Below are 21573 nucleotides of genomic sequence, written 5' to 3' on the forward strand. Positions count from 1 at the left end.
GGATATTACATATTTTTATCATTTTTATTAATGAAATACAATTATAACAAAATAATCTACCATCATTCCTAGCAGGAATAGAATACTAGGTCTATTTTAAGCAAAATCTATCAGTCAAATAAGAAAGAATTACGACAAAGAATCCTAATTTGTCTAGAAAAAACAGAGGTGTAAATAAACTCGGCAAACTGTTCTGTGTCTATTTCCTCCAGCCAGGTTATTTCCTCCTCTTCTCGTTTAACCCCTGTGCTGCTTTATTACCGTGCAGCATTTGGTGCTAGTATTAAACTCAGTGGCATTTTGAAATATATTGACATTAAAGGAGATGTGCCAAGTCTTGGGCTCTGAGGCTGTGAGCGGGCACCCGAGGCTGCTGCCAGCTAGTGACTCCCCCCCCACCAGTGATGTGTTTCACTGCTCACTTCTCTTCTTCTTTAAAAATAAAATAGGAGCTACACTGAGACGAGGTTTTTCCTTTTCTCCACGTAATCTTTGATTTCATTGTCAACTGATTTCATGGCTAAAAGTAATGTACATAGTTTGACTTCATATTTTTTTCTCTGTGCATTATTGTAACAAATTACCCTTGGGGTTAACTCAATTAGGGGTCCCCCAAATACTCCATTCCATAAAAATTGTGTATGTTATTGTGACGTTCATAAGTTTCAGCTTGTTCATACTGTCACAGAAGCCTAAAAGACAGGAAAACTTACTTTTATGTGCAATTGACCATGCACTGAACCAAAAAAGTCCCAAATGCTGATGAGACAATTGCTTCCTAACTGCGCCTGCTTTCCCACAATAGAGGTGAGAACCACAGCCACCTCTACTGTGAACAGGGGCTGAGCAGAGGGCTGCAGCCAACAGCTTGCATAGGAGGTCACGTTTCTACCGTGCCTCCAAGCACTTGGGCAACTCTCTACTCTCATTCTGAGCTGACAACTCAAAGATTAGATAGGCTCTATTCCTTCTACCTTGGAGCTGGGAAACGGAGACTTTCCATCCATTCATCTCAGTCTTCAACATGTATTTCGGCAGGTAGTATGGAATTCAGAGTTGAGGTCTGGAGTGGCCATGCTAGATCCTTGGAACAGATGTACTGTCAAGATCTCCTAGCTTGCCCTTTCCTGAAATATCCAGGTCTTTTGAGACCAAGAACAAAGGACACTTAAACTTTCAAATTTCTTTGTAACCCAAACTGAAATAAAAACATATTTATATTCATGTTGTAAGTATCCAAGTAGTTCACATGAGAGTCAGTGCAATGACCCTGTAATATGAAAATATCCAATTAGTCTTGAGTCATCTAGAAACGACATGGAAATGGGTGTCAAGTCCCATCAGCTCATGGACTTTTCCTGAAAGTGATTATTATTAGGATATGCTCTAAAATGAATTTTGTATGTACTAAATAAAAATATAATCTTTGTAATCACCTTCATTCTCATAAAGATATTGAAATCTTTTGGTCTCAGGACCCCTTTGCTTGTAATGATTGTTGAAGACCCTAAAATGCATTGGTTTACGTGAGTTATATCTACCATTATTTTATATTAGAAGCTAAAACTGAGAAACTTTAGAGATATTTATTAACTAATAAACCCATTACCAATGTTAACATAATGACATCTTTATAAAAAACAAAAACTATTTTCCAAACCAAGAAAAACTTAGTGAAAAGTCACATTGTTAAATAAGTTTGAAAATCTCTTAATGGATATAGCTGGTTTCTCATATCTGTTTCTGTATTCAATCTGTTATACGTGTTCCTTTTTTAAAAACATAGTAGTAGGGTTTGAACTCAGGGCCCTGCACTTGCTGGGCAGGCACTCTATTACTTAAGCCATGACCCCAACTCTTTTTGCTTTAGGTATTTTTCATATAGGATCTCACATGTATGCCCCGGCCAGCCTGGACCACAGCCCTCCTACTTACGCTTCCTGCGTAGCTGGGATGACAGGCACTCACCACCACTCCTAGACTTTTATTGATAGAGATAGGGGCTCACCTACTTTTTGCCATGCTGGGCTCAAACTGTGATCTTCCCAGTCTCTGCCTCCCAACTAGTTGGGATGACAGGTGTCAGCCGCTGTGCCCAGATGAGCATATTTTAATTGAAACATATGAACAAAGTGTGGCCCTACGGAGGACAGTATTAGGGAAAGGGAAGACTGGGTTACATGGTTTATAGCCTGTTCAATAATTGTGCATATTCTTCTTTGGCTTTACACTGAACTTGAGAATAGGTGACATTAGGGGTCAAGTTCAATGTGGAATCAATAAACATTTTTCAGCTTGTGAGAAAGTAGATTGAAAAGGGCAAATAACATCAGGGTATCATTCTGAAAATAGTTTTGACATTGCAGAGCCCCTGACATGGTCTCAGTACCTCCCAGGTCCGCAGGACATAGTTCACTGTCACTGGCTTTAGCCACATGAAATCCTGGGCCAGTCACTGACAAAAAGTTGGGACAGCCGGAAGTCCTCACCCTTTTGAAGATGAAGCCATTTTGCCATTTGGTTTGAGAATGTTTTCAAAACTCAGCAAATATACCTACTACTTTCTCCACATCCTCACAACAAAATTCCCTAATCACACTGTCACTGAAATGCTGTGTAAATAACCCCTGTATGCTCTCTCTTGCAACCTCTTGGTATCCTACGCTTTTGCTCTCTCAGACAAGATTGGGCGCAGTCAGGTTGGTATGGCTGTGGACGCTTTTGCTCTCTCAAATCTAGCACTTTCACACTTGCACAAGTAACTAAAACCTGGTGTGACCATAACCTCTTGATCACAGGTCTCTAGATTATTACAAGATGACTTTGTCATTTATGAAATAGGTCACATGTCCCCTTATATTTTCACTATTAGAATGTCAAAGTTTTTTAGTCAATTGGAGCAATTCCAGATTACCTCTGTACTAACATCCCTCTTGCTCAGCTGTGTGCTTTCGTGAGTGGAAGAGAGGGAATGGAGTTCCCGGTAGGGTTATTGTAACCCTGTGTGTGTTGCTGCAAGGATGTGACACCTTGAACGGCATCAATCGTGTTTCACAATGGGAAAAACGCTGAGAACTATTGCTTTGGACCATCAAACTGGCATGGATGACTACATCTCATGCCAGGTAATGTACAGCAACTACTCAGTCACCAGGAGGCTTGGTCATTGGGCGTGGCCTTGCTAGTTCTCAGGTTTTTATGGTTGCTGTGAAGGAAAAGAGCTAGTCTGCTGGAGGGAAGAGGAAACTAGCATCACCTGATAGGTGCTCATGTGCGAGCAGAGATTGGGGAAGGGGTGAAGGTGAAGCTGGGAGAAATAATTGCCAGTAACCACTGGGGAACACCCGAGATTCAGTACAGGACCGGAAGTGGTGGGAATAACTTCAGAGAGGCAGCTCTCAGGCAGCCAAAACGAAGGCAGTAACATGTTACACTACTTATTTGGGAAAACTGACTTACTTGTTAAACTGGGATTGGTTTTCAGGTGATGAGAATAGCTGTAAGGAAAGAGGCTGTACTCCTTTCCAGAGTGAGGAGGAAAAAAGTGGGCCTCTTTCTGCCTGTGCTGTTTTTTGTTTTGTTTTGTTTTACTGTGCTGCTAAGGACCTGGAAAAATCTAAAATTCCCACTTGTCATTCTTCGAATTTACCAGGAGCTCTCCAGATCAGAGAACCCAATTTTAGAGAACTGAAGGGAAGGAAGGGAATCAGAACCCAGAGGAGGAAGGGTTCAGAATGCACACACAGATTCTCTGAGTAAGATTTTCAGTCACATCTCATTCATTCATTTGGCTGAGGACTCTACAAGTGCCAGCTCAAGGGGGTTTATAGTTTGGTTACAGGAACTGGAGTGATGCAGGGAAGAGGAGAAATAGACAGCACAGTAAAGAAGCACGCAAAGGATCCTGTCATGGCAAAGTGAGAAAAGTATCATAAAGAAAGTGTGCAAGAGAATGACTGAGGGAAGGCTAGGAACCTTCTCAGAAAAGAGTGGTCAGGCATATGGGACTGTGACAAGGGCTTGTGATGGCACAAGCTAGCCCTGTATTTGGATAGCTCCAATAGTTCTGTGCTTGCAGTAATAACAATTTTCCTACATTTAAGTGAAGTTCCTTTTGAGAATTTCAGTCTGGCTTAGCCACAGTTAGGAAAGAAATGCTGTTGATAATCACAGTAATATACACTATTGAGTGCATATGTGCTGCCGGGATCTTGACCTCCCTCATCTTTCAACCAGAGGTGAAAACAGAAGTGGAAGTCTGAGCAGTGGCGTTTAGTGGAGTCAGGGAAGGTAGACAACGACACAATGCTTAGTGGCTTAAAGCAATAGAAATTTAGGATCTTACAGTCTGTAGTTTAGAAGGCTAGAGGGAGCTCAAATCATTGTCAGCAGAGCTGCATGTCTTCCCAGAAGTTCCTTGCCCTTTCCATCTTCTAGAAGCTGTCCACAAAGGAATGCACAAAGAAGGTTCTGGGTTCCCTTCCTCTATCTTTAAGGCCCCCGACCTTTGAGTCCCTGTGCCTCTCCTTTCTAGTCACCTCGTCCCTAACTTCCTACTTCCACCTCCTTCCACTTTTAAGGACCTTTATGATTACATCGGTCCAGTAGATACTCCAGGATAATTTCCTCATTTTAAACTCAGCTCATTTACAACTGTATTTTCCCTTTGTCATGTAACCTAGCAGTTCACAGGTGCTGGGGATTTGGATACAGACGTCTTTGGAGGACTATTATTCTACTGCAACAAATTGAAATTAAAGAGAGAAAAGAGTCAAAAGCTTTTTGTCTCTTCTAGACCTCTTTGCTCCCATTTGGAGGATGGTGTCTTGTCTTTTAGGTCACTAAATTGGTCACAAAAGCTACGTATGTAGTGGCTGAACTACATAACTTGTAGGTTCATGTGATCGTGGACAGAAGACGAGACACTTTCCCCAAGTTTCCTCGTCTATAACAGGACAGGGTGGAGGCCAGTGGTCCCTGAAGGCTTCCCACTATGCCTGGTCTGACCTTCAGCACAACCATGTCTTTGTAGATTATTGTCCAGTGTCTCACTGGCGCTGGCAAGTGTGCTGCACTCTCCACAGCATCTGTATATGCTACCAACAGGGTGTCAACACATGTGCCTGTGGATGTACAAAACATAGAATAAGACTTATTTCTTAAAAAATTGACTCCAGGGGTTGGAGATGTAGCTCAGTGGTAGAGTGCTTACCTAGCAGGCACAAGGTCCTGGGTTCAATCCCCAACACAGCCAAAAAACTCTCAACTTCTGCCCTACTGATTCCATTGCTTTTCACAGAGTGTGCGTTTTGCTTGTCACAGAATTTGTTGTGGTTGGGTGCTTTGGAAATGCATATACCTCATAACATTGAAATACCTTATATTTCTACAGCACATTACAGTTTTCAAAATGTTTTCCTCCCTATTGCTTCTGTGATCCTCTGTAACAATGTTCTGAGATCGCTAGTGTGTAATTCCCTAAAAAGGGTGTATTGGCAGGGCTGGAGACCAGCTCTATCATGATCCTGCATGAGTGGTACCAAGCAATTTGCTGGAAAACTGACCTAAGCACTCATATGCTGCATATGCGGCTACAAAGTGATCAGACATCTTTTGTATTTTAAATTGGACATCATCTTAATGAGACATCTTACACTGGCTTTTATCTTTATTTTTGAAGGGACGTGCAATCATGGAATGCTCTCAGGCTCTTTACTTAATCATACTTCATCCTTTTGGCATGTTCCTTAACTTCTTATAAGCTTGATATGTAAGTTATTCACAGTACCGCTTTCTAGACATCTGAACATAGACTTAAGCATATGCAAAATCCTCAAAGTTAAAATATTGCAATCATACATAAAGGCAGCACTGAAATTATATCTACCTCTATTAGCTTTCATTTGTGCAATGGTTCTCTAAATTGTTTGAGAAATTAATAATTTTCTATATAATTTCTAATTATTCAAATAGCTCATTGGTTCTTCCTGCCTCTTTAATTCTTAAATCGTATACACAAAGTGAAGAGAGACTTTGAGACAAATTGTAAACTCATTTAATTCCCAGACATTGTCTAGTATTTAAACTGACATCAAAGCAAAGAGCCCTCTTACACTGTTGGTGGGAATGTAAACTAGTACAACCACTCTAGAAAAAAATTTGGAGGTTACTTAAAAAGCTAAACATTGATCTACCATTTGATCCAGCAATACCACTCTTGGGGATATACCCAAAAGACTGTGACACAGGTTACTCCAGAGGCACATGCACACCCATGTTTATTGCAGCACTATTCACAATAGCCAAGTTATGGAAACAGCCAAGATGCCCCAGCACTGACGAATGGATTAAGAAAATGTGGTATCTATACACAATGGAATTTTATGCAGCCATGAAGAAGAACGAAATGTTATCATCAGCTGGTAAATGGATGGAATTGGAGAACATCATTCTGAGTGAGGTTAGCCTGGCCCAAAAGACCAAAAATCGTATGTTCTCCCTCATATGTGGACACTAGATCAAAGGCAAACACAACAATGGGATTAGACTTTGAGCACATGAAAAAAGCGAGAGCACACAAGGGAGGGGTGAGGATAGGTAAGACACCTAAAAAATTAGCTAGCATTTGTTGCCCTTAAGGCAGAGAAACTAAAGCAGATACCTTAAAAGCAACTGAGGCCAATAGGAAAAGGGGACCAGGAACTAGAGAAAAGGTTAGATCAAAAAGAATTAACCTAGAAGGTAACACACACGCACAGGAAATTAATGTGAGTCAACTCCCTGTATAGCTATCCTTATCTCAACCAGCAAAAACCCTTGTTCGTTCCTATTATTGCTTATACTCTCTCTACAACAAAATTAGAGATAAGGGCAAAATAGTTTCTGCTGGGTACTGAGGGGGTAGGGGGGAGAGGGAGGGGACGGAGTGGGTGGTAAGGGAGGGGGTGGGGGCCGGGGGGGGGGGAGGGGAAATGACCCAAGCCTTGTATGCACATATGAATAATAAAAGGGAAAAAAATCAAAGAGCCAATTATTGGAGTTGGTTTGGTCTGAAGCTCTGTTGCCTGAATTGGTGTAGTTTTCCTTACACTGAGAAGGCAATCTGTGTCATATCTTGAAGATGGAGTCTATAAAATCACTCTAGCTACGACTTGAAACATGTGTTTGGGCTCACTAGCCACAAGGAGGCATTGAAGCATTTCTTCAAAATTTGAAAGCAGTTTTGTTTTTTAAAAAGTTCCACCTTCAGTTGCAGAATTTCATATAAGCACTTTTACCTACTTGTGAGTATGCATGTTTTTAAGTTCATAGTTGGATCCACTTTTTTTAAGACTTGAAATATCAGCAGAAATTGTTGCTGTGCTACTTCTTTCTTGGAAGATTTTTGCGCTTTCCTTCTGCTGCACTTCCAGTGGAAATGAAGGCCAAGTGCAGTACTTTATTAGTACTGACAGAGAAATTCCTTAACCTCTGTGGCCCTTTGAAGGTTTAAAGTTGTTTTGATTGAGAACAGAAACCTACCTCTTTGATACGGGAAATCCTTAAATACAAATTCCTAACAGCAAGGGGTTTGTCTGAAATCTGTGTGTCAGAGCAGAATAATTCTGGGACTCATTTTCAAAATGCCACACAGGACAGATGCCTGAGTTAAAAATCCAAAACATTTTTTTTCATCTGTGCATAAGGTTCTTACAAGCCATTTTGAACACCCATGTTAAATGTCAGAAATTTTTTCCGGGTTTCTTCATCCCAATTCCTAGGAGCAGATATGAACCTCTCTGATGCAGAGTATGCTGCTCAGAAAAACGCTTCATCCCCTGGGAAGCACAGCCCTTATCCCTGGGATCTGCATTGTTTCTGCAACATGCACAGAGGATTTTTTTCTGGAACTGTGGACTGTGACATTTGAAATCCTCATGCGCCTTTATGCTATATTGACTTGCTCTTTCTGGGTTTTGACACCTCGTTTGCCTTTTAGGATATCCCCAGACTGTTCGAGAACGCATTGTTGATTTCGACATACTACAGAACATGCAGCTAGGGAGGCTGTGTGACATCATAGGTACAGTAAATACTTTTACACAAATGACTTTGCAATTTTTATCAGTGGATGTTGATAAAATGTTTCTTTTTTACTTACTTCTCTTTTCCAAGGAAAAGGCTTGGATTTCTTATCTACCTGCAGGACAATGAAGATTTTGTTTAACAGATTAAAACTTGAATAAATATTGACACTTTAGTCAGTTACATGGGAAGTTTTCTAAATTCTGTTTGCTGTAGGTCTGGATAACAATTGGTCTCCAAGATACCAAAATCTTGGTTTACTGAATTCTTATAGTGAGTGACAACCTTTGTACCAATATTGTCTATTATATTGTCTGGAGGATGTGTAAAAGGTGGTGTTGGAAATGAAGCATTTGTGTTATCATTATAAGAATAAGAGGGAAATGAAGAAAGATTTTCAAAAGTAGCTTTTTTATGTAAATATAGAGCATCCAGTTATTAGAAAACATGACATGCCTAGTGGAGGGAGTTCTTAGAAATGTCGAACGTTAGATAGGTGGATACATCTTTATAAAAGTCAAGTTCTGATACTGGTTTGGTCAGTTCTAATCAGTCACAGATCTGGGTCCAGGAGAAAAGAATGCATGAATGTCAAGGTCAGGGTTCAAGTTAGGTAAAAAAAAAATAATAATAATACAGATTGGGAAGGCTAAGCAGTAACATTGTTTCCCTTTGAGAGGGACTGGTCAAAAACTCAGGGTTAAATAAAAATCAGATTTCTATTAGTTATCAAATAAGAACTTCTTTGCTTCACCAAAATATAATTACTCTGGCCCTTATTTAAGCAAAACAAGAAAGAATTTTAAAGTCTCATTGACCAACTTAGCTGGCTCTCTGGAATGACATACTTTACGTGATTTGCATATATTTCAGCATCATTATTATTTTATAAATGCCATTTGATAACAAAAATACTTCAGCACTAGAAATTTACAGTGTCCTAAAATAATAATAGTGTAATTGCTTTAATCTATTATCTAGGCAGTAATATTGTTTTTCAGAATTATAACAAAAAATGTAATGACTTGAGATTGATTTGTTAGTGCTGAGCTCTTTCAACTGAAAACCTGATGGGATGGAAACCACTGAAGTGCAGCAGAGGGCAGACTTTGCTCTAATTTGTTTCAATTAATTTGTTCTTTAGCTTTTTATATACCCTTCTATATATAGTAAAACCCATCAACACAGAATTTCTTTATGAAAGATGCTCGTTACTGGAAAAGACTTGGAAGAATTAGCCTTCTATTTTAAATAATCTAATAATTCAGTCTGTGTCCACCTGCAATGGAAATTTTTGCTAATATGGACCTTCCTGAGAGATCATGTCTTTTCTCAGTGCCCCATTTTTATGATATAGTAATGCAATCAGATAGCCACTTCAAAAAGAGTAAAGTTGAAAAGTTGTAGATGAAAGAAAAAGTACTTTCTTATAAATAAAAATATGAAGAAAGTAGAAAAATTAGTCATGATTTTGTGGAAGAATAATTATCCTTTTTATTCCATTAATTGCTAGCAAAAGGTGTTGATTTTTTTGCTTATTCAAGGGAAAATAAAAATAATCTGATAACACTGGTAAGCCTTGTCTCTTGATGTTGGCTGTGAAATCAGGATTGTCAGACACTCCAGGGCTAGTGTCTTCAATTTCTAGATGAGTTAAGTAAAAGAATAACTGAGTCTGACTATTGACTAGCAATCAAAGCCACTTTCATCTTCATATCAGCTCCTTCCCATAATTACCTGTCAATTAGTTCTGAACAGTCATGGATTCGCAATGACACCACATTCATACTGGGCGGCACACTGAGTGTATTCCTTTCCAGAAATGAACAAGAAAAGTGCAATTAACATTATGATTTCTTATCATTTATAATCAAGAGATTTCTTCCCACAAAAAGTTAATTTTTCTTCTGCTACTGAACTGGTAAGGTAATTTTGTTTGTTTTTGAACCCTATTCTTTTATACTTTCCTAAAAAAAAAAAAAAAAACAAAAAGCACAGTTTGGCTTTTAAACTCACTAGTTTAGTAACACTAGTTTCTTTTTTTAGAACACAAGAGTTGACATCACTATTTTGGTCATTCAGCAATTAGATACAAGTTATTTAGCTATTGTCACCTCAGTTAATTTATTTTGAAGTTTATGTGGTAATTTGGTTTCAAAATTAAAAGGGAGTCTTTTAAATATTTACATGCACAAGTCGATATTCTGAGCCCAGCACTGGCTGGTTCCTCCAGGTCTCTAGAGAGGGAGACTTCTCCCACATGCCATGAATCTCACTAAGTGTACACAACTTTCTCCCTTTAAATCATTCTATTCTCCCAAATCCCTCAGCCAACCCACAGGTATTTATTGAGTGACTCCTACGTACCCTGCACCATACTGGGACTTGGAGGAATATAGAAAAGAGTATAAACCTTGAATTTAAAGAGCTCGGAAGAGAAAATTAATAGATTTCATACATTAGCATAGAACAACAGAGGACACTACTTCATCATATTAAATCTTGTGGAACTGATCAAAGACAGCACAAGTGTGGAGGGCAGATGGGGTGTGACTGCTAGCTGACCTAGTCACAGTGGGCCATGGACCTGTGCCACCAATTGAGCACCTACTGAGTGCCAGACACAGCACCAGGTGCTTTGTAAATAAACATTCTGCCATTTCATACTCTCCCAAACTCTATGTTTTATGTGGTTTTACTCCGCATTCTACAAATGAAGAAACCAGTGCTTAGAAATGTGTCCAGAGTCACAGGCAGCTGAGCCAACATTTAAGCAGTCTATGCTCTGTGTACTCTGCCAAACTGAATGGAAGAAGCTTACAATCCCTGTTGGCCCTTCACACCCAAGGAAATGCTCCCATCACTTCCTCCTCTGGACTGGCCCAGGTGCCTGGTCTGCCCACTTCTCTCCCTGGTGTTTCTTTGCGGCTCCTCCAGTGCGGCATCTCAGTGACTGTGATGACTGTTTTCCTCCCTGTCCAGTCAAGTGCTTTGTCCCATTTGTGTTTATGTCAATCACTATTTTATGAATGAATGAACAAATAACTCCAATGGCTGCTAATTTCCTACCCATACTCCCTAAAATATCCTGCAACATGGAGTGTTCTCACGTCACTATTCCATTTGGGTGGGATATGAAATTAAGATTTCTTTCTGTGTGCATAATAAGAAGTCTGTTGTAAGAAAAAGAACAGTTAAATTTACACAGTGTCCCCTTTAGCCCAACAATCACTAGATATGCTATTTAAGTACTAGCTCCTCTTTGGGAACGAAGCAGGGAAAAGGTTGGTTTCCTAAGTAATTTATTTGGACGGGGCAGTCCATGAACTGGCCCTGTCAGGTCCATGCAGAATAAGAATTCATGATTTCATCAGCTTTTTAAAGTTAATAGCTCTGTTCTATAATTTTCTGAACTCAAGGGGAAATATTCTCCCTAATGTTAATGGGACTTGTACTAAATCTCTGTGTGTTATTTGGACATGCAGTTCGCTGGCACTCCAGACCTTCTGCTGAAGGCATCACTGTATGTGCTTTGTTGGTAGTGATGGTGTTTTTTCTTTAGAGAAATGGTAAGTGCCAAAAAGCTGGTTTGATTGTGAAGATATGTGAAAACCAAACTAAATTAACTTCAGCGTGGCTTTCGGATGTGCTCTTTATTTTAAACTGCACAGCAATCAGATGTCAGAGTTCCTGATGTCATTCACCTTTCTATCAGTAATTAACTCGTGCCTTTGTTTGTTAGATGCCAATGTGAACGTGATCTACATCTGCTCCCATAATATGACCGATGAGTTAAAGCTGTACTACCAAAAAATCCTGAGTCTACACGCAGCTGTCAAATCAGGGAACCTCGAAGACAGAAGTGACCTGCAGGACAGGTTCAAAATTATCACCCCTGAAGCTATAAACTTCTTCACTGTGAGTTTGTCTTCTAATTACTACGGCTTCAGGGATGCAGTAAAATTAAATTAGAAATTTTATAACTTGCAACGCTCTGGTACACATCAATGAAATATTATTGCAAGTTTAACAGCTTTACTGATTAGACTACTGGTTGGATTGTGGGAAATAAATATCCCAGTTTAACTTTCAGACTTAGTTGAGCTACCCCTGCCCGGTTTTTCTGTGGCTAAAACCTAATTGCAGTTATTGAGTGGTGCCACAAAGTAGGTGAATTTACAACATCTAGCATCCTTTTTCTTAATTTTGTGTGGGGACACAGGGCAGAGAAAGGCTTGGCCTGTGCAGTCACAAAGCTCCTTAGGAACAGACTCTAGACTGCATTCTGATTTCCATACAGATGTTTCTTCTCCACAGTTCCCCACCCCCTTCAGGGAAAGTTGGCCTGGCTGACCATGTCATGTCACATGGTTCCTAATAAACAAGGTTGAGATTTTTTTTAATGAATGGAATGAATTCTGAGTGGAATCCTGACTCTGAACAAGAACCTTTAGGAAATTCATGGAACCAGGAGGGCAGGGTTCTAGAAAAAAAAAAAAAGGCTTGAAATGAATTTCTCAACATTTTAACAAGAGTTTAAACTTTCTGTGTTAAACAATGAACTTTTAATACTTAATGGACTATCCAATTTTGATGAGACTTTTAAAATATAGACTCTGAATTTGCTGATAAAGGTAGCTTTCTCCATGTACAACTGAGCTACACCAAAGTCAGCTCTGTACATACTGCCAGAGAAGCTGGCTGCAGGTTTTACCCAAGAAGCATCTGTGTGCTTGGTGAGTACCCATTAACACTTCAGATGCACCATGATTTAACAATTAGAAAAGGGAGAAGGATGGGGCCTGAGAAAGTCCTGTGCCATCTGGGGTGGGGGCTGCTGTAACATTTCTGCTCTCCTAGTATGATCAGTAATTGTCATCAGGATGAATTATCTTCTGTCAAGATGAAGAGTTCACTATTCCCCCCAAAGTCCTCTGCTCAGCTGTTTCACTGGTATCTTTGGCTGTGGAAGAGGAAGGCAAGGACAGAGGCAAGGGAAGAAAGAGAAAGGACAAGGGACAAATCATTGTCTCTTACTTATATTCTTGGGAACCTTCCATATACTCTTAACAACACAAGGGTTTTTTTGATGCTTCCTAACCTCTTCCCTGGCCTCAGTGACATAATTATTGTGGGCATTGGGAAGCAAGGAAGGAAAAGAATTATCATTAGTGTTTTAAATTCGTGCTTTTCTCCAGCCAGAAACAAGTTATTGCCTGCTAGCTGGAAGGAGTTTCTGCACATCTGGAATGTCCACAGCCATTGAAGAGGCATGGAAGGGGAAGAGGATTTGTGAAGAAGATACTAACACTTATAAGACTCTTAGCATCGATGTTCTTATTTGATCCTCTGAAAGAAGCAACAAAACAGAAATGATCACTCTCCTTTCTTGGCTAGGAAAACATTGGTCATTTTCTAGTCTGGGGTTCTCAATCGTGCCAGATATGTACCCTAGAACACCATCACACACTGCAGCGACTGCTTTGCAGTAGCTTGTAGCCTTGGGTTACAAAAAAAAAAAAGCCTTGAGCCTTTAGCTTTCCAGTCCTCTGTTCTTCATCTAAAATATAGGGTGATAGATTCGATAATCCTAAATTCCTCTCCAGCTCTATAATCCTATTCCCTAGGAAAGTTTCCCTACCAGTTCCCTCTTCAGCTTCCAGGAAAGAGACAGGCAGTTGGAGTCACAGTCAGAGTGATGTAGGTTTGCATCTTGGTGAGCACAACAAACAAGTAGGCAAGGATTTAAACACTTATACTTTTTCTCAGATCTTAAATTCAAATTATTTGAGTAATTAATCACTCATTGGCAATCACCTTTGTAAAATACAAAAGTTAAATTCTCACTTTCAAATCAGTTCCTGCTCACATTGAGCTATTGCTTTATTCTTCTTAATGCGTTGAGGGAGTGTATCAGTGTTGATTTTCATTCAAATGAATGGCTTTGAGGAGATTTTTTTAAAGTGCACCAAAAATCTGTGCATTTCTCCAAGTTACTGTTCAATGTTTACATTTGTAAGGCTAAATGTGCTCTTATAAAAGTCATCATGTCTATTTTTGGGCCCTTTAATGCTTATGAAGACATTCTAAACACCTACTTTTTGTCTCAGGCGAAAAAAAGAAATCAGGGATGTTAAATTAAATGTGGCCACAATGCAAGGGAATTAGGAACATTTTAGATTTTTGTCATCTAAAACAATGGATTAATCCACTGTCTGGAAACAATGATACTGATTTTCCCTAAATGGTCACAAACACCTGCGGTCTGTCCTTTGCCATCACCCACTCACATCTGAATCTTTATTACACACACATTGAATATAATAACTGTGGTACCATCTTGCCTGAAGACGAAGGCATGCCCACACATGACTATGATAGGGATTCGGAGAGAGTACTTGCCAACAGAAATAAGCAAACCTAGGGGAGACAGAATCTGTCCTGGCTGGAAATGTGCTCAGAACTGTACTGTTTGGCCCTCTTGCTGCATCTGCTGCCCCTCTTCCCAGCTCATAAACCCAAAGACCTTCACTTCTCACTGCAGATCATGGGAGAAGCATGGTCACAGATTCCCATTTTGCCTCTGCTGTACTATCTGTGCAATTTTGGATGAATAATTTGAGCCTTAATTTCCTCATCTTCAAACTAGTGACTGTCGATGGATACCATGTTGTATAGATTGTGGAAAGTGGAGTAGGAGAAGCCTATGAGGACATAAAATGCAGAGCAGTTACTTTTCCTAAGATGTTTATGTCAAATAATCTGTAGGCTGAGATTTGGCATAACCCTGGCCACAGAAGAGAGCGAGCAGACAAGATGCAGCTCAGTTGCTTTTCCTAAGTTGTTTAAAAGCAGGAAAGCAGGTTTCTCCAGCTACAATGTCAAGCCCCTCCCAGAGAAACGTTGCTCCACCTCTTTGTTTACCACTGGGTATAAAAGACTCCCTGAAGGAGGCTTTTTGGCGGAAGGGAGGATTGCTGAAGGGGTTTTTGGCTGAAGGGAAAGTGCTAGAGGAGGATAGCTGAAGGGAAAAGAATTGCTAAAGAGGAAATGCTAAAGAGGGGTTAATAGAATTGGTTGGCAGCTTGTGAGGACTTTGCAAGTCTGCACTGAGAACTTTATACATAGGCTTTAGAAAAGCTAAACTAAAGAAAAGCTAAAGAGAACAGGGACAGAGCAACTCTGAGCACCACGGCTTTAAGAAAGCTAAAGAGAACATGGGACAGTGCAAGTCTGGGGGCAAAGACTATAAGAGAGATTATGCTAAAGAAAAGCTAAGAGAAAACATTGGACAGTGAGAGTATAAAGAAAGAGACTTTAAAGAACAGAAGAGAAGACTTTAGAAGTGAGATTTTGAAGGATAGAAAGAAAGACTTTAGAAGCAAGGTTTTAAAGAATTGTAAAGGAGTAAGGCCTTAAAGAATAAAGATAGAGAAAAGAAGCAGAGCAAAGAGAAGAGATCAATAGAGATAAGAAGCAATGAGGCTGTTGTGTGTCTCCACCTGAGTGCCCAACACAACTGGCCCCAACTTTCTGTCTGTCTGTCTGTCTGTCCTGTGTCTTCTGCATCTCCCGTCGCCTTCAGTTAAGCCCATTGAATATTCGTCCATAACAATCACTCAGCAGTCCTCTACATTTTTATGCTGAGATAACTAGATAATTGTTCACTAAAATTTGAGTAGGTTCTAGTCTATAAAACCCCTTGAATTTCCTTAAGAGTCTGGCACCTTTTCATTGTATTATTTGCATAACATTTTAATGGCTTTATTTTTAAAACAGGGTTTCTTTGTAAAATATACTATCATTCATTGACTGTTGACCCTATGCCATACATTATACTAGGTGTTTTATATTTGTGGTCTTATTTCAGACTTAGAGCAACCCAAGTTACTCCCACTTAACAGATGAATGTGCTCACAGAGTCTAAGTCACTTACCCAGCTCATACAGCTTCTAACTAGAGCTGGATTCAAAGGCAGATCTGTTTAACTCCAGAACTGACCACTTTCCTTGAGCCATGCTGCCTCTTGAGCAGAGGAAATAAACATAGTTTTGGTTCTAGAGTCCCATCTTCAAATAATGGGCTTTTCCATGCCCATTTTCACTTGATAAACTTCTACCTACACTCAAAAATTCACCTCAAACCCAACTTCTTTCATGATAGTAATACTAGCTGCTATTCACTAAGTCCCATGCACTGTTGTCTCATTCAGTCCTCAGAACATCCCTGTGAGACAGGTACTGTTAAACTCACTTTACACATGAGGAAACAGAGGCATAAGGACAATGAGTGACTTGGCTTTTCAACTCTCTGTACGAGCATAGACCCTTTGTGTCTCTTCTGTGCCTCCCAAGGCACTCTGCAGCTCCCTGTGGCCTTGTCTACCTTGTCTTAGTTACGTATTAGCTGCGCTTAGTTGTGCCCACTCCTTGAAAGCAGAAACATGGTTGTATTAGTTTTTGTGTGTACTGACCACCTGCCTCTGTCCTCTGCTCTTATTAGACATGAATAGAATTGCTAATTTAGTTGAATGATCAGTTACAAGTGCTGGCTGAGCTGGCTCTAACTAGTCAAAATAAAATGAAAAGTGTTGGTCATTGGAAAATGAAATTGAGTCTTGCTGAATTTTTCAAATATTTTTATTTGTGAATTCTTCCCAGAATTGTTGGCTAGAGCCATTGATAATCACTATAAAAATGCATGTTCTCTGAAAAGGACATTGTGGTAGATTTTTGGAAAGAGGGTACCAAGTTAAGTGCCTTTTTCCTACTGAAACATTTAAAGAGCTGCCCAGTTAGGAGTCTGTATCATGAAGAATATGATGGGCCTTTTTCCTTCAGTTTTTGTATTGATTTTCCAGGCACTTTAGTGTTAAACCATGCCAGAAGTGTTGCAGAGGCGAATCACTATTATCCAAAAGCCGCCTGCCTCTTTTCCTTCTGACAGAAGGATAATTCCACGTGGCTGAAATAAATACAGATGTGTAGTAATTAGTTCTATTCCCAGTGAGCCTATTTCCAACACACTAAAGATGTGAGCGATTATGGAACCTCACCCCAACAGCTTTTATCAATTTAAACTGCTAAACAACAGGATAGGTCATAACCCAGCCTGCTATTAGTAATGTATTTATTATGTGCAACATTATAAATTAGGTGTATGGACCAGAAAAAGGACACCTTTTAACAAGAATAATATGATCTTCCTACAGAAGCATCACATGTGCCTGGCCACTCACCTGATGTACAGTCCCAAGGCAATCAAAAGAATAAAAAATCTCATCCGAGGAAAAGAAGCCTACATCGTGGGTGGGCTCCTCCACAGAGATGATTTAGCCGTGGCTGATATGTTAGAGGTGCCCATCCTGGGCTCGGAGCCTGAACTAGCTCAACTCTACAGCGCCAAGTCTGGAAGTAAACGGATCTTTGACAGTGCCAGTGTGCCAATCCCTCCTGGTGTCTGTGGTGTCTATAGCTATCAGCAGGTATGTGGGCTGGACAGGTAAGGCTCTGCTCCAGTATTTCATGTCCTTTTGACTTTGTAACTTCATGTGACCTGGAGGCAGACCTACCCAATGAAGACCATGTGAATACTTGAGTTGATTTGAAGAGACCTACAATTCCTATTGGTTTTGCAAAAATTGCTGAAATTTCCAAAATATTTATCATTTGGGTTAAGGCATTGAAGACTATTAAAATTCTTTATGACTGTATCAATATTGAATGCCTCAGCATGGATCACTTCATCATCATGTCAGCCAGCCAGTCATTTAGTAGGCCCTTAAGAAACACAAGAGTCAGTTTTGGCTAAAACAAGCAGGTTTGGAGAGCTCCAGTGAGTGAGCCTCGCTGCTGCTGGGTTGGACAGCAGAGGGCTGCCAACATCCTTGGCTCTATAGAAAAATACATTGACCCTCAGGAAGAACCCTAAAGGGAGTAGAGGAAAGATCCCAGAATGGGGAAGTAAAATGAATATAACCACTTCTGGTTTTGCCTCAGACCAGGTCTGTGGCTTTGTTCTTCCAACAGAAAGCTGGGGTCCAAAATATTTGCAGAGATACATTAGCGACTAGAAATATTTTCCCCTTGAATTATCTCTGGCAGGTGTACTCCATTTAACTGCCATCTGTTTTCATAACAAAGAAAATTAAAAGACAAATGGCTGTTAACATTTCCTAACCTCTTTTTCAGCACATCTCTTGACCGTTACTCTGAGCCAACCACAAATTATCTCCTCTACTCACTTCTTGGGAAACTAAAGAACACAATGAGACAGTTAATGAGGGACAGCATCTGGGGATCCCTTCCTACTCTCATGATGTCTGTAACTCAAGGCCACTGAGCACCAAAATCAAGCCTTTCAACAAATCATACTTTACAGAGACTAGTTTGAAGATGCTCTGAGCTTTCTTGGGTGACAGCTGGGCTCATGGAGGAAGCACTAGAAGCTTTACTAGGAGTGGAGAAAGAGGCTCCCTGTGGGCTGGTGTGTCACTTCTATTGTTGTTAACCTATACTGGAATTTGAAGATAGCAAGGTGGATTGAGTGACTGCTTCCCAGGAGAATTTTGGCAGGTAGATTTAAGACAAGTAAAATATACTTTAAAATGGTACAATTTCACACTACACATATTAAACAATCTTAAAGACTTTAAAATGTACATGCAATATTTGTATCAACTCTTGGTTTCATCTTCACTGATGAGAACCCAGGCAATCTTTGCTCTGAAACATTTTAGAACTTTATATATTAACTGTGGTCAATCTCTTAATTGTGCTACAACCTCTGTCTAGTGCTAGTATTAAGAAGTAGGATGAAAAAAACTCCTCACAGACACATCAGATTTGAAGGGTGTTATTTGACCTATGGTAGGTACAAATCATAGAACAATAAACCAAGTTATAACGGCGTTCCACTCTGCTCGTTTGGCAAATGTACTTCAGAGATCATCAAGAATTGAAATACTCCATTGAGATTTTTTTCCATATAGTGACTATCCCACCTAATCAATCTGAGTGTATCAGTATTTGAATCTGCTGATCGTGATGAATCAATAACAGACTTTTTACTGATGTGCGTCATAAACTTAAAGCTGGTAAAGAAAACTGTGCTTATTTTAACAGGTATTATTCTAGAAGGTATTCCTGAGCATTAGTTGGATTCTCACTGTAGTCATTGTTCTATTTCCAATCTTTGCCAGTATGAAATGGATCACAACTAAAAAATATATTGCATCTTCTGAGCAGATAGACTTAGAAAATGATAAATGGTTGGAAGTAGCATAAAGTCATTTGGTTTATGATTAACCAAAATTTTGTAAAATCTAACATGAGTACAGTGAGCATTTCCTGTTTTGATCATAAAGTAACCATGCAAGTTCCCTTTCTGATGTGTGCTGTCCATGACATACTGACAGCTTTGGTTAAATAATCAGAAAACGGCGATGCTATTGTAAAGCACTGTTCAATTTTCACTTAAAGATAGCACATAATTCTTTCCAGTGGTACAGTCTTTACAGTACTATCGATCGTTTTCATTACTGTAGGGGATCCATCAACAGACGCCCATTAATACGATTCTCGGAAGCAACAAATAATAGGATTTAGAAGAAACAGATAATAATTCTGTTAGTAATTGAAACTTCCAAATATACAATTTATCCAAATATAGGATTAAAAAGACTGTGCCAGAACACCTTTCTTTACACTAGCAAAAGAATCTTTTATCTGAAGTTAACAGGCCAATGACAACTTTTATGGCAAAGTATGATCATAATATGGCAAGAGATGATGAAATATAGACTCTGTCTTCTCAATACATTAGAAAAAGAAGGGAAACAACTTTGGAATACACACTAAAAAAGCTTCCTAGGCTGTGTTCATTGCCATAAGGTGTGTAGACCAGAGTACCAGTCATTTAAACACCCAAATTATCTGTAGACATTACTTGATAATTAGGGAACAAAGACAATTTCATTTTCACCTAACAGAATAGTAAACTGCATGAGGTTTCTGGGGACTCTACCTGTGGGTATTTTGTCATCTTTTCTACACTCCATGTAGTATCCCCAAGAACATTTGGTGGATAGACACAACTCAAAAGAACAGATTGTCTCTTTAAAGAAAATAATTTCAATCTTACAGCTTCAGACTCAACTGAACTATAAATCTTGAGTTCTTTTCACACTTTTTAGTTAAAAAATAAAAGTAAGAATCCATTTGGTGGGCAAAAGTAGTCATCAGGAGAGAAGAGAATAACTGTCACAGAAATCCTAAGTAAGTACAGGAGGCCATAGCCAAGGACAGCATGGTAGGCTCAGGATACAAAATGTTTAGTGTTGTTTTATTGCCTTCTGGGAAGTATACACTGGAATGTCTGATGAGAAGACATGACAAAAAATCATTTTGTGATCTAATGAGTTGTTTTCTCCAAGGCTGTGCTAGGATGGTATTATGTATAATTAAGTAGTATAGACTTTTGTCTGATTCAAACATACCCCAAATTGTTCATTGATTGTAAGGCAAGTTAGTCCTCTTGCTCCTCCTTTGACTTCTGTCTCCATATCACACTTTTCCTCCAGCTCCCTGCAAGCTGGGAGGTACAGCTCCATGGAGAGGGAATAAGCACAAGGTTTAGAATCAGAGCAAGATGAGAGGAACCCTTGCCCAGTCACTCAATGCTGTGTGATCAGGGGCAGGTTATTTAAATTAACTAGCCTCTATTTATACATAAAATGAAACCAATAATTATGCCTACCTCATAGATAACTGTGAGTATTAAATGAAAATTTTCATGTAAAGAACTTTTATGAACCAAGGGCCTAGCTTCTATTGAGAGCGAGTTTAATCATGTCAGTATTATTGTCAGCATCATTTTGATATTAAAGCTTGGAATTCTGTTCTATCCTATAAATTTCCATGTATTCGAGCTCACTTTGTGAGGGAGTGTTGTTTCAGATCAGATGTAGGTTAGGTATATATTCCACGAATCTTTTCTCCCCTTTGTCTTGTTCATGACACACATATAGTAAACTTGGCCAATTGACCAGCCAAGTAAATGTATTTTGTGTATGTTAACAAAGAAAAAATCAAATGTATTATAGGTTATAACATTTCAAAGCTCAACAAAGCTCCGAACAGTTAATGTTTTCAAGACAATAACTCTTTATAGTCTTGAAACTATAAAAAATCATTTAAGGAATCAATAAGTAAATGCATAATTCTCTGAGAAAGAAAGGAAACAATACCAAGATTCAATTACAGATATTTAGGAATTCTTTCTTTTGCCTTCAAAGTCAGATAAGTGAGGATTTTTGGAATTTCTCATAAATGAGACTGTACTTTTAAACATATATCATTGATCCCATTGGTTAATGGTTTCTTTGCATCAGAGATAACATCACTTAAAATTTCTTTAACCTGTCTTAATAAGGAGAAGAGAGCCAAATGAACAGACTATGTGAAGACACACCCATGCAAAGCACCACAGCCAAGTCAATATGAGAGCTAG

The 21573-nt window shown here is 39.2% G+C and overlaps 1 protein-coding gene across 10 annotated transcripts in view; it reads left to right on the forward strand.

Moving 5' to 3' along the window:
* The window catches only part of Iqch (IQ motif containing H), a 246002-nt gene that overhangs the window by 132068 nt on the left and 92361 nt on the right, over positions 1 to 21573 (forward strand). For all 10 annotated transcript variants that reach the window (XM_074066284.1, XM_074066275.1, XM_074066274.1 and 7 more), the window contains 3 exons: positions 7979 to 8062; positions 11807 to 11982; positions 17276 to 17548. In XM_074066284.1, coding sequence (XP_073922385.1) covers positions 7979 to 8062; positions 11807 to 11982; positions 17276 to 17548 — 533 coding nt within the window. The remainder of the gene's footprint in view (positions 1 to 7978; positions 8063 to 11806; positions 11983 to 17275; positions 17549 to 21573) is intronic.

This window comes from Castor canadensis, chromosome 2 (assembly GCF_047511655.1).
Source record: "Castor canadensis chromosome 2, mCasCan1.hap1v2, whole genome shotgun sequence".
NCBI classification, from domain to species: domain Eukaryota; kingdom Metazoa; phylum Chordata; class Mammalia; order Rodentia; family Castoridae; genus Castor; species Castor canadensis.